Source organism: Nothoprocta perdicaria, unplaced genomic scaffold (assembly GCF_003342845.1).
Source record: "Nothoprocta perdicaria isolate Ctin4 unplaced genomic scaffold, notPer1 scaffold_15, whole genome shotgun sequence".
Taxonomy (NCBI): domain Eukaryota; kingdom Metazoa; phylum Chordata; class Aves; order Tinamiformes; family Tinamidae; genus Nothoprocta; species Nothoprocta perdicaria.
In genome coordinates, this window is record NW_020454649.1 from 2,730,160 (window position 1) to 2,747,765 (window position 17,606).

The 17,606-nt window shown below is 41.1% G+C and overlaps 1 protein-coding gene across 3 annotated transcripts in view; it reads left to right on the forward strand.

Annotated features, from left to right (window-relative positions):
- Positions 1-17,606, forward strand: part of SLC1A2 (solute carrier family 1 member 2) — an 86,375-nt gene that overhangs the window by 47,464 nt on the left and 21,305 nt on the right. For all 3 annotated transcript variants that reach the window (XM_026034759.1, XM_026034758.1, XM_026034757.1), the window contains exons 2-7: positions 4,291-4,430; positions 6,117-6,269; positions 6,895-7,145; positions 10,124-10,289; positions 12,951-13,077; positions 15,828-16,061. In XM_026034759.1, the coding sequence (XP_025890544.1) occupies positions 4,301-4,430; positions 6,117-6,269; positions 6,895-7,145; positions 10,124-10,289; positions 12,951-13,077; positions 15,828-16,061 (1,061 nt within the window). In that variant the 5' untranslated portion in view covers positions 4,291-4,300. The remainder of the gene's footprint in view (positions 1-4,290; positions 4,431-6,116; positions 6,270-6,894; positions 7,146-10,123; positions 10,290-12,950; positions 13,078-15,827; positions 16,062-17,606) is intronic.

The following is a 17,606-nucleotide window of genomic DNA, read 5'->3' on the forward strand; positions in this document are numbered from 1 at the left end:
TAAGCAGAGCTACCAAAGCTGGGTTTTATTCTGTGAATTACCTGCTTGATTAACTGGCACAGCTGAGATGTGTTATTCAGATTAAACACGGTCTCTGTTCATTTTTCATGCATCTGTTTCCACTAGCCTCATTACATGCCTTTGCTTACATGTTTCATTTAAAGCCTAGGTTATTCTTTCCTTCCAGTTTCTCTTCTAGATTTGTGCCAAGCTGGGAAGTGTTCTGTAATGCAGAATTCTTTCTCCATGACTGGCTGAAAATAAAAGGGAATTGTCACTCAAGCAATATGTAAATTGAAGTTATTAACTCTTAACTTGCATWAAAAAAAGTGAGTTAGGTTTGATAACCAAGAAAAAGCAGTTTTCCATCCTTTTAGTCCCATAACCTTCAAACACAAGAAAGGAAGAGGCAGCAGAAGTGAAATAGAACAGCAGACTTTACCAAAGGTAGGTGAAATAAAACTCAAGAAAAAAAAAAAAAAAACTCAGAGGAGATAAGAACAAAAAAATCCAGAGAGACTGGTATTTTAGCAAAGTGTTCTCTTGCATTTTGGCCCTATGTCTAGAAGCAATTGGAGAAATAAGCTGGAGCTTAAATTTTGCAGATAGTGTTCTATCTCACRTACCAGTGTATACCTCACAGTCAAAATGAGCTCTGAAATTTAGATAACATAAAATTGAACATGTATTTCTAGAGAGATTTTTCTTGCAAGTCCTGTCAATGTTTTTTAGTTCCCGTAGTTGGCAGAGAATATTTTTTTTTGTCCTGCGAAGACCTCGGTCCTTACAGTTCTGTCATGGGCCTGTCTCAGAGCTTGCCTGTTTGGCTGCTTGTCACTATGATATATAAAAATAATGAACAGAATTAATTTATATTACAGTGTTCTGTGTTCAGTGGAGTTGGACTAAAAGGGGTTTTGGTCGGATGGGTTTCAGACAAGCATTTAAACTGCTTCACTTGTTTCCTGAAAACAGAGTAACCATGGAAGGTCACCACAGTGGAACAGTAATTGATTTAACCCAGGTAATCGTTTGCATTCTGGAAAGGTCACAGCTGCTCAGATGGGTTCTGCACTGTTCTGTAATCCTAACCTACAGATAGAGGTGCTGTTAGTGACATTTCTGCAGGGACTGCATTGCTGTTGTTCAGCCCCATGGCAGGGGCTGGTGCTGTTGGTGCCTCTCTTGACTTTGCACTAGAGTCTGAGCACTGCCCGTGAGCTTGGCTGCAATCAGGCTCCACGCTGTCATGCCTTAACTCGTTCCTTTGGCAAGAAGATCTGAGGAGTTGAAGCCCCTTCCCATGGGCAGCATGGATGTAGTGCCCTGCTTTGCCATGGCACTGTGTCCTTGCCATGGCACTGTGTCCTTGCCATGGCACTGTGGAGGACGTGGGGTGTTTGGGGGAGCAGTGCTGTCTGTGGCTCTCAGCTGGGTGGTAGAGCACGTATGTGAAAGAAAACATTGAAAAGTATCTTATACAAGATTATTTTATTGCTTGCTCAAGGCTTTTATTTTGGTTTTGCCTGGGTTTTTATCCCCCCACCTCGGAATACCTCGCAACATCCAGAACAACACTTGGTCTCTGGCGGGTGCTAAAAATCTTGTTGCTAATACCAGTGTTAACAGGACAAATACTTAGATAATTATCACTTGTGGTCTCATTTTTCATGTGATGATATGCATGTGTCAGCACTGTTTGTAAAAGATCTGGGCAATTAACATGTTTTGGCAATAGTCTTTTTCTTTTTTAAAAAAATGTCATTCACAATTTCAGTCTACACTGGAAGTTGGTAGTCCTGAAAAGCTGGAGAGTATAGATCATGGGGTTTTTTTTGCACATGAGCAAAGCACACGATATGGTATTAGATTTCTTGAAATTTAAGAATGCCCTTAAAGAATTCTGTGTCCTCAGTTTCTTCTCCGTGAGGGTTTGGACATCTATGGCTGACATGACTGAACTTTTGAAGAAAGTGGTTGTTAGTTTTTAAAGGCTCTGTGTTGGTCTGCTGAAGCAGAGCTGGCTTCAGTCACCTGGGGTATGACCCTGCTGGGACATGGTCACCGCAGCAGTAGAGTGGGCCACCCGTCCCCTCCCGTGGTGGGCATTTGGATGGTGACCAGACTGGTCATGCAAAGGGCGTCTGGGCAGCGAGCACCTGCTGCCACTTAGAGAGCAGGGGGAGGAATAGAGCAGCTAAATCTTGAATGTGAGCAGGGCCAGAGGTTACTTCTGCATGGGAAGGGTGTATTTGAGCCATGATAGCAGGGGAGTGATGTGCTCCTGCGCCTGCAAACTAGAGGGAAGGACGTGTGGCACTTCTTAGAGGAGCCCGCAGCTGAGAAAGCAGATACTTACAGTCACTGTACGTGACTTTGGGCAGTTTGCAGCTGTATGTGTGAGATCAGATGGGAAAGGGACATCATTCAGTCTAGGAAAGCAGACTAAACCTAGCCCAAAGAAAATTCTTAGAAAAGACATAAACACCAAGAGCCTCTGTCTAATGATCCATTCCAGTTCTGCCTAATTATTTTATAGGAAAAGAGCCTTTAAGTTTTCCTTCTGAATTATTTTCAGTAGCCTGTATTTCACAGTTTCAAAAGGATATATAAAATATRTGTGGTGAATGTTAGAGTCCTCAGCTGCAAAATTTCCTTCTCCGATTCCTTCATTTTACAGCATGCTTCTATCTGTGGTTTAATGGCTCTGTGGCTCATCTGTGTGAATATTCCAGTCAGTCTCATCATTCTTATAGCTTCTCAAATAACTGCTACTAACATTTTTCCCCGGCTAATCCTTATTTATCTTTCATATGCATAACTACTCAAGAAATAGGTATGCCTGTTATTTAAATAGTAGGAATGTGTCAGTGCTGCTTTTTATTCCACCATCAGCAGTACAATTTATTGTAGCTACCATACTTACACAAGTATAAAATCAAAATTGCAACACTTTAGTGWTTTTTTTCTTTTTATGCATTCCATGATGTATTACTGCTGATACTACGTTTTCCATAACAGGAGATGTTGGAAAGGAATTCCTTTTCTTTTTGAATGGGAACATCATGAGTTAATCAGGAAACTATTTCCGTCAGTGACTGAATTCTTTTTAGAGATTTAATTGCAACTCTCTTTGAGAAATGTTATAAAGATGAACGTATATATGTAATTAAGAAATGYTTTGTCTTCCTAGAAATGCTGTGGCTTGTTGCTGGTTTTGTGGCAGTCAGTGTCCCAGGCAGACTCACTGTGGGACAGCGTCGCCTCATCTGAGAAAGTTCTCAGAGGGCGGATTAATGAGCATCAAATTTTATCTTTATTTTAAGCCTTTTTTAGGTCTCTAAACCTCAATCTATTATTATAGAGGTAAATTTGATCTCCTTTTTCCACACTCTTACTCTAGCTGACATAGATGTTTATTTTCTTGATAATAACATTTTATTCTTTGGCCAGTTCTCTTAAGCAGACACCCCTAACTTTTAGGGAAAAACTGTGTTTTATTTGTAGTAGTAGTTTTGCAATTTCATTTGAAGGTTTTATGTGTAAGAAAGTAGCCTGTTGTCAAATTTCTCATGCCTTGAGAAGGTTAGGAGGCATGGCCTTCACTGCCCTGCACTCCTATACATATCACTTATTGGGGTATAAAACAGAGCTAGTAAAAATTTCTTCCAACTGAACTTTTCCAATTCAGTGAACCCAGAAGATTTTATGGAGAATAAATAGTTTTCAGACTGTTTTTCATAGGCAGTAGAATCAAATCTCCTTAAAACCAATCTGAAAAAGATTTTTTAGACTGCAGCATTTTGGTTATATTAAAATAAAATGTTAATGTCGAAAGGAAACATTTTGGGAAGATTAAGCCAAATATTCTAGAATGCTTTATTTTGCAAATAAATTCTATTTTATAAACTCTTTCCCAAATTGGAATTAAATTGGGTATTAAAATCTGTGTTTTCCTGATGAGTCAGTTGAAAAACAGGCTCTACCATTTCAGGAGAGAACCATTGAGTTTTCCAGATCAGGACAAATAATTTAATCCATAAAACAGTTGCAAAGATGTAGCCAGTGAATTCCCTCTGGTTACTTCTCCATTGTTTGAGAGATAAGACCTTTCGCAGAACAAAATGTTGTCATTTAAGGGCAGCCAAGATACAGTGTTTGYGAGATGTGGGAAGCCCTGGAATATGCATCAGATTCTCCACTTATGTGTGATGGAAGTAATCCAGACTTTCCTCTCATTTTTGACATCTTGTGCTGTAACTTTTGCTTGGTTTTCATTTTTTATTCCAGTGCCAACAATATGCCTAAGCAAGTAGAGGTGCGGATGCATGAGAGCCACTTGAGCGCAGCGGAGCCCACGTCCAGGAACATATGTGTGCAGTTCTGCCAGTCGCTCCGCAGAAATCTGCTCCTGACTCTTACTGTCTTCGGTAAGCTGCGCCCTGCTTGTCTGCACATGTGTCTGTTGCTGCTTGTTCTGAGAGCCCCACAGACCTTGTCTTTCTGCAGTTCTCAGCTGTCGTAGCTGAAGAGCCAGGGAGTAAATAGGACGCCCTCAGGCTTAGGCCCTTTTTGTTCAGGTGTGCAGGATGTTGTTGATGCAACGTGGGGCATGTCCACACCACTGAGCTAACTACATAATATTATCTGTTTTGAACTGAAAAACAATCCAAGTCCCCAGGCTAGTCAGATCAATGTCATTTGGGAGAACTAACTGCAACACACGTTTTTCTCTCAACAATGTAGGAAAAAAAAAAGGCAAAACAAAATCCCTAGACTCTCCAAAACTTCCTTTCCTTCAATGCTATTTCTCAGCCCATGCTTTTTGCCTTGACAACTTTTTAAGGTTTGTTCCCCTCTCTGCAAGTAAGGCGACAGCTACAAGCCAGAGCTCAGTGATCTCATCCTGAATATTGCCTCTGGCTTAAGCGACTTCCAAATATGGGATGGTTTGACATTTTGTTATGGTTCACTGGCTCTTTGCCTGGTTCTTTTTCACTGAAAGCCCAACAGCCGAATTCAGCAAATTCATAGACATACTCTATTTTGTTATTGTTTGAAAAACCAACAGCAGCTGCTCTTGAGCTGCAAATTTCATCTCCGCATTTTTCAGCCTTCAAAATCCAAGCTGCTGAAGTGTTTAGTTWGAGCGTTTGCTATGAATCACCTTTAGAGGATGTCTGGCGCAGTTCCACAAGAAATTTCAAAGACAAATATATTTTGCATTGTATCAAACTGGTACTTGAAAAAAAAAAAAAAAGAGTAAATTAATTCCATAGTTACTTCAAATCATGACTCAGCCTTTATTGTCAAGTTTTACCTCACTTGAGATTTTATAATGTGCTTGGGATCAAGAAGACATTATATATGCTTTCAAAGAGAGTATTTTAAAGCAGTAAACACTGTGTTCAGTTGTATGCTGATAGTGATAGTTTCAGAAATGACCATGTTGGTAACAAATGCCTGACACTCCCTTCCAGAAAACCCCAATCACAGTCTAATCTATTTGCCTCACCAGACTGTTCTAGCTGTTCTGTAGGGCTTCTCCAAGACTGTAAAACAGGTGCTTAAGACATTGTTGTTTTCAAGTGCTAACCAGTCTTCTGTTAAGAGCCCAGCGTCAAGTCCAAGGGCTGGGTCTTATCGCTGGCTCTGGCACTAGTTCTGAAAGGCTTTGTATAAAGCACATCACCTCTTGAAACCTCATTTTTGCCATCTCTAGGGTGGCGATATGAATTGTATTTGATTACAGCTTAGCATGTTGCAAGACCTACACAGCACTGGAAAATCTCACTAATATTATTAGCAAAAATTCTGCAGAAGCAAAACAGTGTATGAGATATAAGATATAAACAGTGTATATCTGTCCCAGCTGACAGATAACTAGGTATCAGGATCACTTCTTTGTAGCTGAGAGATACCTAGTGAGTGCGATACTGCCCAGTATGAATCAGAAGGCTGTGCCTTCCAAAGGAGGAGAATGAAGTTTGTCTCTGTAAGAAAAATCATCCACCTTCTGTAACTTTTTCTTTGAGACTGTTCTGCTGGGTAATCAATGCCCATTCCCATGTTTTTGGCTTGCCTTGCCTACTTGTTATCTTTTATTCCCCTTCTAGGTGTCATCTTGGGTGCAGTATGTGGGGGTCTTCTTCGTCTAGCAACGCCTATTGACCCTGACATAATCATGTTAATAGCCTTCCCAGGGGATATACTTATGAGGATGCTAAAAATGTTGATCCTCCCTTTAATTATCTCCAGTTTAATCACAGGTAAGATCTCTTAGCCATAAGTACTTTAAGGTGCTTGCTACAGATATCACCTGGTTTGCTTTTTGTGACGTAGGAAGAAGAATAGTGTGATCCTGCCAAGGATTTTGCAGCTGCAGTGTATATTTCAGGGATGATTTTTGATTAACTTTATTGGCTTTAGGAGGTAGATGTTCCAGTATATTTCTTTTCAAACACATGCACTCATACTACCTTCTTGAACCTCAAAATTCTGTTAATATGCTCTTTCACCTAATTCCGGGATTGGACTGTGTAGATGTGATGGCATGGTATGAGAAAACCTATTCTCCTTAAAGCAGTAGTTTCAGCCTGAACATGCTCATTTTTCAGCAGTGACGGACAACAGATGGTGTATTTGCTGTTTTCAGTGTCTCCTTTGCAGTTCGTGCTTGTCTTCGGATTAGCAGCAGCAGGCAGTGTTCACATAAGATCTGGAGAGGGGGAGAGGTTTCAATACTCTTATCTAGTGGTAGAAATTTCAGCAGGACAAAAAAAAACCCTGCAGGCAGTTGATAAGCTTGGCATATTTACAGGATTTTCTGTAGTGATTATTGAATTGAATATTGATTATGAATTTTCTTTTTTCCTTGAAATGAAACACCTGCAGGACTGTCTGGTTTAGAYGCTAAAGCAAGTGGCCGATTGGGTACAAGAGCCATGGTCTACTACATGTCCACCACTATCATTGCTGCTGTGCTTGGTGTGCTTCTGGTTTTAGCCATCCACCCAGGGAATCCAAAGCTCAAGAAACAGCTAGGTCAAGGGAAGAAGAATGATGAAGTGTCTAGTCTGGATGCTTTCTTGGATCTCATCCGAAACTTGTTTCCTGAAAATTTAGTCCAAGCGTGTTTTCAGCAGGTAAATCCTTCTATTGAGGCAATATTTTTTTCAAACATCTTTTATTTACTAGTGTGTCTGTAGAGTTAATGTAATTACATAAGTGAATGACAAAAGTTACGATGAAAAGAGAAGTCTAGCTCTTAGATTTTAAGCGGGTAAATAAAAGAACTTTGTTTACAGCTACTTTGTTTTATATTGTAGTTTCTATTTTATCTCCTAGTCTCTTTAAGGAAGATTACTTGTAGTCTGTTCTTAAATACTCTGAAAATATTTCCTCACTTTGTATACAGTGTGTAGAGTCATAAGTGCTGGCTTGGGCCTGAATGGTGGGTGGGTTATGGCATCCTTCACTTGGTTGAATTTAGTTGTGGTCACTAGTTACTGACTGGATGGCTCTGTAGTGCCCTGGGTGTAATGTGTGAGTGGATTCAATTCATGTTTTGCAAGGGCACCGCAAAACCCAACCTCAGCAACCTTGTTTGCTGCAACCCGGGTGTGTGGAGACAGTGCAGTCAAGTGGATGACCCACCTACAGGTGGCCCCAGCAGGCCAGGTTTGAGGCTTGCTGGGCAGCAGGTGACACTGCGCTGCTGGCTGCGTAGGTAAACAGTTCTGGATAAACACTTCACGAACACCTAATCAACATGGCTCTTCTCTGAGGGGTAAAACCAACAAAAATACATGTTCCCTGATCTCTATTTTAGCCTACTTCTTGTATGTGAGCTACTTTTTCCATCCAACAACTAAATTGTTTGGCAGTGATGCAGAACTTTTTTTTGGGGGGGTCAAACCAAACAAGATCTGTTGCCAAACTCATTTTTAAGCGTTCCTAAATGAAATGGCATGATAGCTGGAGCTGTGGTTTAGGCCAGAGAATAGGAAGAAGAGAAGTGGTGGGTGCAGTGAAGGGAGGAGAAATGGAGGGGACCCTAAGCTGCCAGAATGAGGACTTGGATTTCTTCACTCCTTACACAGACTTTCACATAAAAACACATGGTCCTTGGGGGTTTGAAGMGAGAACATTCTCAATATTTCCAAATCATCATGGGAATGGCAGTCATGTGGTCACACTGTGGTTTGCTGAGCACCATATGTAACGTAAAATGTGTTCTCACAAAACTGAGTGTGCGTGGGGGGAGCAGGGCACTTATGTTTTTGTTTCCTTTTCCTAATTTAAATTATGGAAACAAGAAGAATTGCATTTTTGTTCTGTGGAAAGTGGTTGAATCTATAGACAGAGATAAAAAGTTGGAGGAAGGAAGAACTAAGCTACCAAGTCTAACAGTTTTCTTGGGAGATTTTGAAGCCTCTACCACAAGAACACCTTTCCTTTGCATGTTTAAGTCATACCCCTTTCCCRAAAGACCTTGTGCCACCTAGTAGCACTTACCCCTCGTTAAGGGAGTTAAGCTTTGCTTATCTCTCTCTTTATTTACAAGGAAATTTACCGTCTTTTCATGCTGTAGTTTCCCTTCCTACATTCATACAGAGTCTCCTATGAAGATTCGGTGTTTCCAGGTTGCCTCAGGAGGAGGCAATTTTTGCACAGTTCCTGCCAAGAATGATTTTGGAGTGTGCCCAGCAGTGGTTCTGAGCAGGAGCCTCCCACGTGGGCGGTTCGCATAGCTTCCCTTGCTGCCAGGCTGGGCTAGGAGGGGCCTCAGCTGCGAGTTAGGTACAGCTCGCTTGGAAGCGGAACTCACAACTTCATGGGATTTCTCTATCTCTTGAAGTTTGCTATGGTGCACAAAAAAAAAAAAAAAAAAAAAAAAAAGGAAAATGCTTAATTTATAATGAAAAATGCTGTTCCAACAGAGGATTGTGGTCTTATGAGCCATGAAAGAGAATTAAAGGTGTGATATAGGATAATGAATGTGACCCAAAGGCTTTACTGACCTCAGATGGAGTTATCAGTTTGAACTTTGTTAGGCTCAACATTTGCACTGACTTATGCAAAGAAGTGTCAGGGACCTCCACCTTAGCTGGTAGAATTTGCAGGTGCTCAGAATCACATGCTTTACCTTTTATTTCTGTGACTCACAAAAAATAGCAACAGTTCTCTGGTAAAATTTAGCTCAGGAAAATGTCAATGTAGAGGAATATTGGCTGGTTTCAAGACTACTGAGGAGTTTCTCATAGAGTATCTCGCTTTTTTTTTTTTTTTTTTTGGTCTGCATAGCTTTTGTTCTGTAGACTCAGACTGCAGTTTTTTTGTTTGTTTTTACTTTTTTCCCCCTCACCATGGCAGTAAAATCAAGCCCATTACCATTCCCTCCCAGCTTTCTCTGACTTGCTTGTGTCAAGAGYGGTCCAGATCTATTCAGACATTGATCTCCCCTTTCCTGAGGTAGCAAAATTTGATTAGTAAATATCTGTCAGCTTAGCTAGTTCCTCTATTATCCGTCATTCAAAATATTTTAATTAGAGAACTCAGAGGCCTGTGTGTGTTCCTTTTTGAGCTCTCACAAACAATCACTAACTGAAATGTTGGAAATGTCCTAAGTTTCTGATTGAAGTTAACTGTCAAACTGTGATTGCTTGAGCCAGATAGACCAGCCTGAATAGTGTGATTGAGCTTGTGATTGATAGAGTTGCTGCTGTAACTGTTCTTACAAATGCTTGCCTTTTGGTGATAAATAAATTACATCTGTGTATAAAATACAATCGATGAAGAACCATTTGTGAAACACCTGGACAAAAGGACTAACTATCTGTAAAACGTTAAGTATATGATTTTGGTAGAGAACAAGCATATGCCACACCCTTCACAGCAGTGTTGTCCAAAAGACTCCCAGGACTTTGTGACACTTGGAACTATTGAAAAACAAATTTATTTTTGGAAGTGGTGATAAGAAGGGTTGTGAAATGCATGTCTAATCTTTTAAAAGGATCTTTCCCTGGAAATTCAAGTGAAGACTTTTTATTATTTCCTGATCTCCCGTATAGATAACRTTCAGTCTCATGCTATTCCTGTCCTTCCTTTCTGTTGCCTTCAGATCCAGACTGTCACCAAGAAAGTGCTGGTGCCACCACCAATTGAAGAACCATCTAATGTCACGGACTCTGCTTTTGCTCTGATAAATGAGACAATGCGGGAAGCACCAGAAGCCCAGATGGTCATTAAAAAAGGACTTGAATTTAAAGATGGCATGAATGTCTTGGGTAGGGGAACTTTTTGCTTATAAAATATGTACATCCTGTGTATGATATAGCTCTTGTCCGTGACTAGGTAGCCAGTGTGTAGCCAGTGTTTTCTGATCTTCTCTTCYGTGCAAATTTAGCCCCCACGAATAATAATCAAATTTTATCACCTACTAGCTGCCCAGTGGTCTCAGAGATGAAAAGCTTATGGTCTTAGTAGAAATATGACTAGATCAGAGAAACAGTCAAGCAAACTATCTTGGATTGGCAGCTCTGCAGGTGTTTTTTGGAGTACAATAGKGAAGCGTGTAGGAGGCAACCAAAATATCCTTTCATCCTTTAAGTAGCCTACCTAGACTAGAAGCAGTGCACRCTGCCACAAAGCAGTAGGGGGTAAAGCTTCCGGAGCCAGTGCTTTCCCCTCCCCTGCTGAATTCGAGCTCAGTTCTTTCCCGTAGGTTTCTTGGCCATGCTGAACCAGAATTGGGCTTGAGGCTCGGCCTGAAGCACTAGGTGGGGTGTGAACCGCACCACCCAAGAGAAATCCCTGAGGCTTGACACGTCTCTGAGTCACAGCTCCCTCCCTGTTTCATCTTGGCGGCTGACCTTGGCCAGCTGCAAGTTACAAGCAACCACCATCGTGCCATCTTGCCTATACAAGCCAGCCCGTGGGGTTGGTACAGAGAAGATTTTGCCCCTCTCTCTCACCCCTTCTCAAAGCACCTGTCCTAATGCGGGGAAGACAGGGCTTGAAAGGCCACCACACCTCTCCTGTTTTCATCTGCATATCTAAACTCATGGTTTGGTCGGACAGAAGAGCACAGTCCTTCACCTTCTTTTTGGAYGTGGGTGAGGTTGGTCACAAATTAGCCCACAATTTGTAGCACTCATCTGCACGCCTACAGTTGGACATACACGTGGTCTGACACAGGGGTGAGGCTCGCACTGGTGTGTGTTTATAGATGCTGTCTTCAGAGTGGGACAGCGTGTGGCAATACCTAAACCACTGCTTTAGTCRGTGAAAACCACTTGAGCCATCCCTTGTCATGGGCAAATAGCCCCCTGTACCGTACTTAGAGCTGTTCCCATGGAGAAGGGGRCTGCTGGACCTGCAGAGCTTCTTCAGTTGCTGGTGAGTTGACTGGCAGTGGCTGCTCTGCCTGGGCATGGAGAAGATACCATCAAAAAGATGGTCACAGATAGTTTGCTTCTCTGTGAAGCAGCTTGCTGAGCAAGATCTGGAAGCCACTATATTTTGCCTAACTCAATGACATTTCATTCCATGAAACATCAGTGGGCAGAGGAGCTACTTTCTGGCCAAGGTGCAAATTGGCATTTTGCACTCTGGGTGAGGCAGTAGCTCATTGCTCATACTGTTATCCTCACTTGTTTTTTCTCACTTGGAGCTCTGCTTATGTCTCAAAATGAAGCAGTATTGCTAATGTATGAGGTGCACCCAGTGCTGGAATTGTGCTGGCCCTGTCATGAATAGAAAAGGAGCCAGAAGACTAGATAAAATTCCTAGAATAAGTAAATATACAGCATTAAAGGCATAGTGTAGGTGAAAGAATTGCTGAAGTGTTTTGAACAATGACTTTCTAATGTTGTTCAAAAGAAGTGAAAATGGTGGGGAATTGCTTGCATAAACTGGAGAAGCCCYGCAAATTCCTGCAAATGTGAACCAGCCTGACTGCTATGACTAATGTAACAGCTAGTTTGGAATTAACGGAACAAAACCACCTACTAACATTTTCTGATGCACAGCCTGAATTCCAGGAAGTTACTTGATCTTTGACTGAAAAGCTTTTCATCATTTCTTCATGCTCTGCAGCACACATACATGTACTTCCCTTCCCAATATAAGTGACTCCACAAAGATGGGTTGGTGAGAGGATGATTTTATATCCAAGAGTGTGTAAAAAGATTGTTGTTGAACTCAGTGGGAGGATATGGAACAGCTTGTCTTTTCCCAGGATACTGGAAGCTGAAATTCCCTTCTCTTGCTGCTTATGTATCCTAAGGGGATTTTCCTGGGGAATTTCCAAACTGAGTTCACACATTTGTTAAGTACTGAACTCACATTGCATCTCRAAGTTTAACCTCAAAGAGCTCCCACAGACCATCTATCAGTATCACTTAATAATCCTACTCTGGACACTTAAAGTTACTGGATAGTAAAGCTTAGCATTGGGAGCACAGCTCCAAAGTAATACTTCACAGGTGCACTCAATTGGTYTATCAGATTGGTAGTCTCAATATGCAGGAGTTTCATACTTTAGCAATTTAAATTTAGGAGTCTGGTCTTACTCATATTGATTTCTAAAACTATATATTATCAGTTTCAGTGAAGTTAATATCTTTAAGGTGACTTCTCTACTTTAGCTTAAAATACAGCACCCAGCATTTGCTCCCACCCCCTTGTTGTTCATCTAACTGGGATACACCTGGCCTACAAAGGGTGTTTTCTTGGGCTGCTTTTGTCTTTCTCTGTATTCTAGGGCTGACTAGTCGGTAGGTCAAGAGATTTTCTTGAAGCTTTCCAAAAACAGTCTTGRTCTCTGTAGAGTCATCCTGAAAAACGGATAAAGCAGGTAGTATCAAGAGTTTGACTAGGTGCAAGAACTTACTAACAGACTTCGTTTCTCTTACTTTTCTTTGAGTTACGATTTTTTTTCCCAATAGGTTTGATAGGATTCTTTATTGCTTTTGGCATTGCTATGGGGAAGATGGGAGAGCAGGCCAAGATGATGGTGGATTTCTTCAATATCCTGAATGAGATTGTGATGAAGCTAGTAACTATGATCATGTGGTAAGTTTGAAGTCCTAACTTCTGGCACATAACAGATTTTTTTTAAAATTTCACAAAACCCTAATATTGTGTTTAATGAATGCGATTTATTGGTAATCTGTTTAATGAAATAGTTCCGTTCTAATATCCTGTTCTAACAAGGGTGTTAGAAGCAGAACAGCATTGTTTTTTATTTGGTGAGGATTATTTAGGGCCCATTTTGAAATATTTCTGAAGATGGTTGATTCTRTTTTCTGTTTACTAAAATCCAAGATATGCAGCTACCAGGAAGGACCTTTAAGTGCCACATTTATTGTGGAAGTTAATTATCTAAGGAGTAACACCTTAGTGGGACACCTATGCAGTCTAGCAAGCCCCACATAAGAACATCCAAATCTTCCTGGGAGGTTAGCGTAATCCCAGGTATTAGCTAGGAGGCATGATTGTAAAGAAGCCTGGAGACAGACTTTGTTAACTGTCTTCTGTAAAAAAAAAATTGGCTTAGCACTAAATAAAGTTCCAGTRTTTGTCAGAGATTTATAGCCTTCCACCTGCTTAGTTTCTGCAGAATCTGTCTCCTAGAAGCTCATCACAGTCAGGGCACTGGAGTTTAGCCCCTGGCTTTTGAAGTGTGCCCATCACAGTGCCAAGGCCTGGCTTGCCWTCACAAGAATGACTTCACGCCGTCAGGACTGAGACCTTTATTGCATTTTAAGAGGGGGATTCACTCTTTCTTTGAGAGGATTCTTCCAAATGCTTCCCTGGAGCTGTTTGTACACAGTGTCAAAKATTGACATATCACACACACAAAAAAACAGTTTTTCAGAACACAGCAATACATGGCAACATTTGGCATAGTGCTGCTAGTTTGGTGCTAGCTTGGGTATCTCTTAGGTCCTACACTACTCAACTCAGTCAGCTAAAGGCAATGTCATTTTCTGTGCTAGCACAAACTAAGCAAACTGATTGTACACTACTGTTTTTGCCAACGCTTACTGTCCCAGATTGGTGTGACTGCACTGCGTGTGTTTAAATTAGGATTAGTCCAGCTCTTTAACAAGCTGACTACTGTTAGCAGTGAGTTCCAAGAGCAGAAATATCCACTCCGATGTAATACATCTGATAGGACCTGTTTACTCCACAATTGCCAGATGTACCTGGAAATGCAATGTCCTGAGTCACAGGGCTGCACGTTTTCTTTCCTTTGAGGTTCTTGATGTACAGTTTAATCTTGCTCCCAGAAACAGGAGCAAGGGGCCTCAAGCACGAGCCGTCAGCATTAGCAGCGTTTCAGAGGAAAATGCATTATGCAAGAGTGATGCACATAGCCACAGCTATGTGGAAATGTGTAGAACAAAAGTTAAAGAATGGCCATGCATTCCTGTTATGCTTCTGCTTTTCAATAGGGGATCTTGCCAAATAAAAACATAAATGTTTTTATTCATAAAAGCTTATCTTCTCACTATTGTAATCAGTTGCACTTGACCACATAGAGAGAAACCATGACTGTGCTCTCAAAACACTTCAAGAGCTAGGATGTACTCTTATTTCACCCAAGACATAATATGTAACTGTAGTTACAAAGTTTCTCTAGTAGTTGGTTTTGCAACGACAGGAAACTATTCCAGTTTCAACATATCCACTGCAAATGTTTATTTTCACTTATGTGCTTTTTTGTTTCTTTTTTCCTTGAGAAAGAGATTAGTTAATGCTGGGAGTTTCACTTATTCATCACTGCCTACCACAGTTAGAGAGCTTTTGTGGCCAGAACACTGTTTCGTGGGTGTTTATAAAGACAAATGCATTTCTTCTTTAAGCAGAATTGCATTTTGTTTGGTTTATGATTTTTCTGCCCAGAAGGCTATAACTCCTGTGTCAGCTCCAGTGGTTTATAAGACTCAGGAGCCCAGCATCACTGCAGGAATATAAAAGAAGGCTGACCTCTGACTCTGACACCATATAATTCATTATAAGGAGTATGCTTCATCAAGCTTACTGAAACACCGRCTGTACGATAACATTTGGTGTTGCAATTTAAGTGACTGATGACAAAGGGCTCTGCAGTTTTGGGGCATGCTGCTTGAGAGAACATTGAGTGGGTCAATAAATGTTATCTTCTATGCATGCACATTCAGGTGTTTTTACTTCGGATGATTTAAACTATTTATTTCAAATCTGTTTATGGGGTTGCACAGTCCTCCTCTTTAAAATTTGCTGTTAAAAGTTACTCCCATGAGGGGAGCACCTGACTGAGGTGATTCCTCATAACCTATCATAAACAGCACATAACTGAAGCTCATAAATGAAGAATCCATAGACTAAAAAGTGTTTTTCTAAGTGATTAGAAGAGCATAACAGAGACATCAGCAGCATTCAAGAAAAAAAAGAAAGGCAATTAATTCCAAGAAGTAATTTAACTGAAGCAAATAATACAATTCCCTGAAACCAAATGAGCTGTTTGAGCTAGAAGCGTTGCATACTAAGAACAACTACTGCACTGTTCTTCAGAATGGTCCTAAGCAGCTGCATGTGTAACATTACTATATTCTTGTAGGATGTTCCGGAATTAAAGTGAAGTAAATGTGGAATTTGCAGGAATGGCCTTTGTTTGTAAAAAGATGTCAAAGCTATTCGTTGAATTTCTATCCCTTCCTGATCTGCATCTCAGCATTGAGTGTCCTGTCTCTTTTGCTAGTCTGTATTCTGCAGAGTTTGTGACTGCATGCTCTAAGGATCCTTCTGTCTTGTTCTTGCTTGTTCTCTTTTTCTAGGTATTCCCCTTTGGGCATCGCTTGCCTCATCTGTGGGAAAATCATTGCAATCAAGGACTTAGAAGTAGTTGCTAGGCAGCTTGGCATGTACATGGTGACTGTGATCGTGGGCCTAGTCATCCATGGGGGGATCTTCTTGCCTCTGCTCTACTTTGTGATAACCAGGAAAAGCCCCTTCTCCTTCCTTGCTGGGATTTTCCAGGCGTGGATCACAGCACTAGGCACCGCTTCCAGGTACACTTGAGAAATAACAGCTTTATTTACTTTTTAGCAGATGATTAGCTGCTGTTTAGAGATAATACATCTGCTGTTCTGACCTTCACTGCAAGATCATTTTATGCCATTGAATAAAAGCTTTTTGTTACTCAGTCTTGCTGGGAAAAAACAATTACCATTTGCCCTGGTGATTCTTTGAGAGAGGTCACACAGCCAGCTGAAGGGATCTGGCAGCCCCCATTCCTGTTTTCCTCTCCARTATTGGCCCTGTGATTTGTTCAAACTGTGTTACCTCTGGGCCGGTCTCCTCCACTAGGAAACGCTGATAATTCTGTTTGCTCACCTTTTGAAAGCCTGTTAGTGAGAAAGTGGYGTGAGTGCTTTCAAGCCATTATTAATGTAGCAAGCTGTAAGGAATTTTAATTTGACTCTTGATAGGCATTCACCTTGCTGTGTCAGAAGGAAAGAGGTGTGCTGGGCCCCAAGGGAGAAATAAAGGAGGTGTAGGGAAATCTCCCGTGGCTGCCAGTCACATCCAGCCTTTAAGCATGATGCAGTAGGCAGCGGAGGCTGTAGAAAGTGGAGAGTTAGAGCACTCCAGGATTTGTCTGTATCTGCTGCTGGCGCTGAGGATTTCAGTGTACCCAGGTCCTTTCTGCACTCCCCTGCGAGGACAGGGAGCTCTCTGCAAAATTACACTTGAATACTGTCTGCTTCACAAATGGCAGCAGAGCTGCTAAAAAAGCCTCSCTTTTCCTCTTTTATCCTGTTGGCGCAGTAAGGGGACCCCAGGGCAGAGCTGAGCATTTTTGATCTGGAGTTAATGCCCAAACCAGACTCAGCAAAGTGTGCAGGAGACTGTCGCAGCTCTGGGTAATTAGTTGTGATGCTTTGCAAGTGAGCTATCCCTGATTCGTGTTGAAACTATTTCCTGTGGAAAACTGTATTTTATAGTAATTGTTTTTCTTCAAAACATGTTTAAATTCTGGATAAAATGTGATCTTCCTTTTTTTTTTTAGTAAAAAGGAAAAACAAACAAACTAATTCAAAAGTGACCATCAGAAAACAGAGTATTCTTAATTTCAGAAGTGCCTTAAGAGAACTGGATTTTATCTGCCACTCTCTGGGGCAAAACTTCTCCCTTGATGAACAAGAATGAGAGAAATAATGACAGAAGCTGGAAAAATAATGGAGCTTGGCCATGACCTTGAATAAAATACAATTGGTTTCTACCTCAGCCTTGAATTAAAAATGTCCAGTGTCCATACACAACATTTCATTTGCCTTTTTTTTTTCCTTTTTTTTTTAAGCGCGAAATCACTTTTTTTTTTTTTTTTTTTGCAGGTTGAAAATTGAAAGAGGTAGGGAATTCCTAAGTGGTTCCAGCTTATGGGTTTCTGTGGGTGTTGACTTTGTCACCAGACTGCACTTCAGGTCTGAGCAACCAGCTGGACAGACCTGGACCAGTTTGTARCTCCAGAGGCAAGTTGCATCAGGCACCATCATACAGTCTAATCTGGTGCCTCGAGGCAGTGCAARTGCTTCCTCTTAGGGCTCATTGTT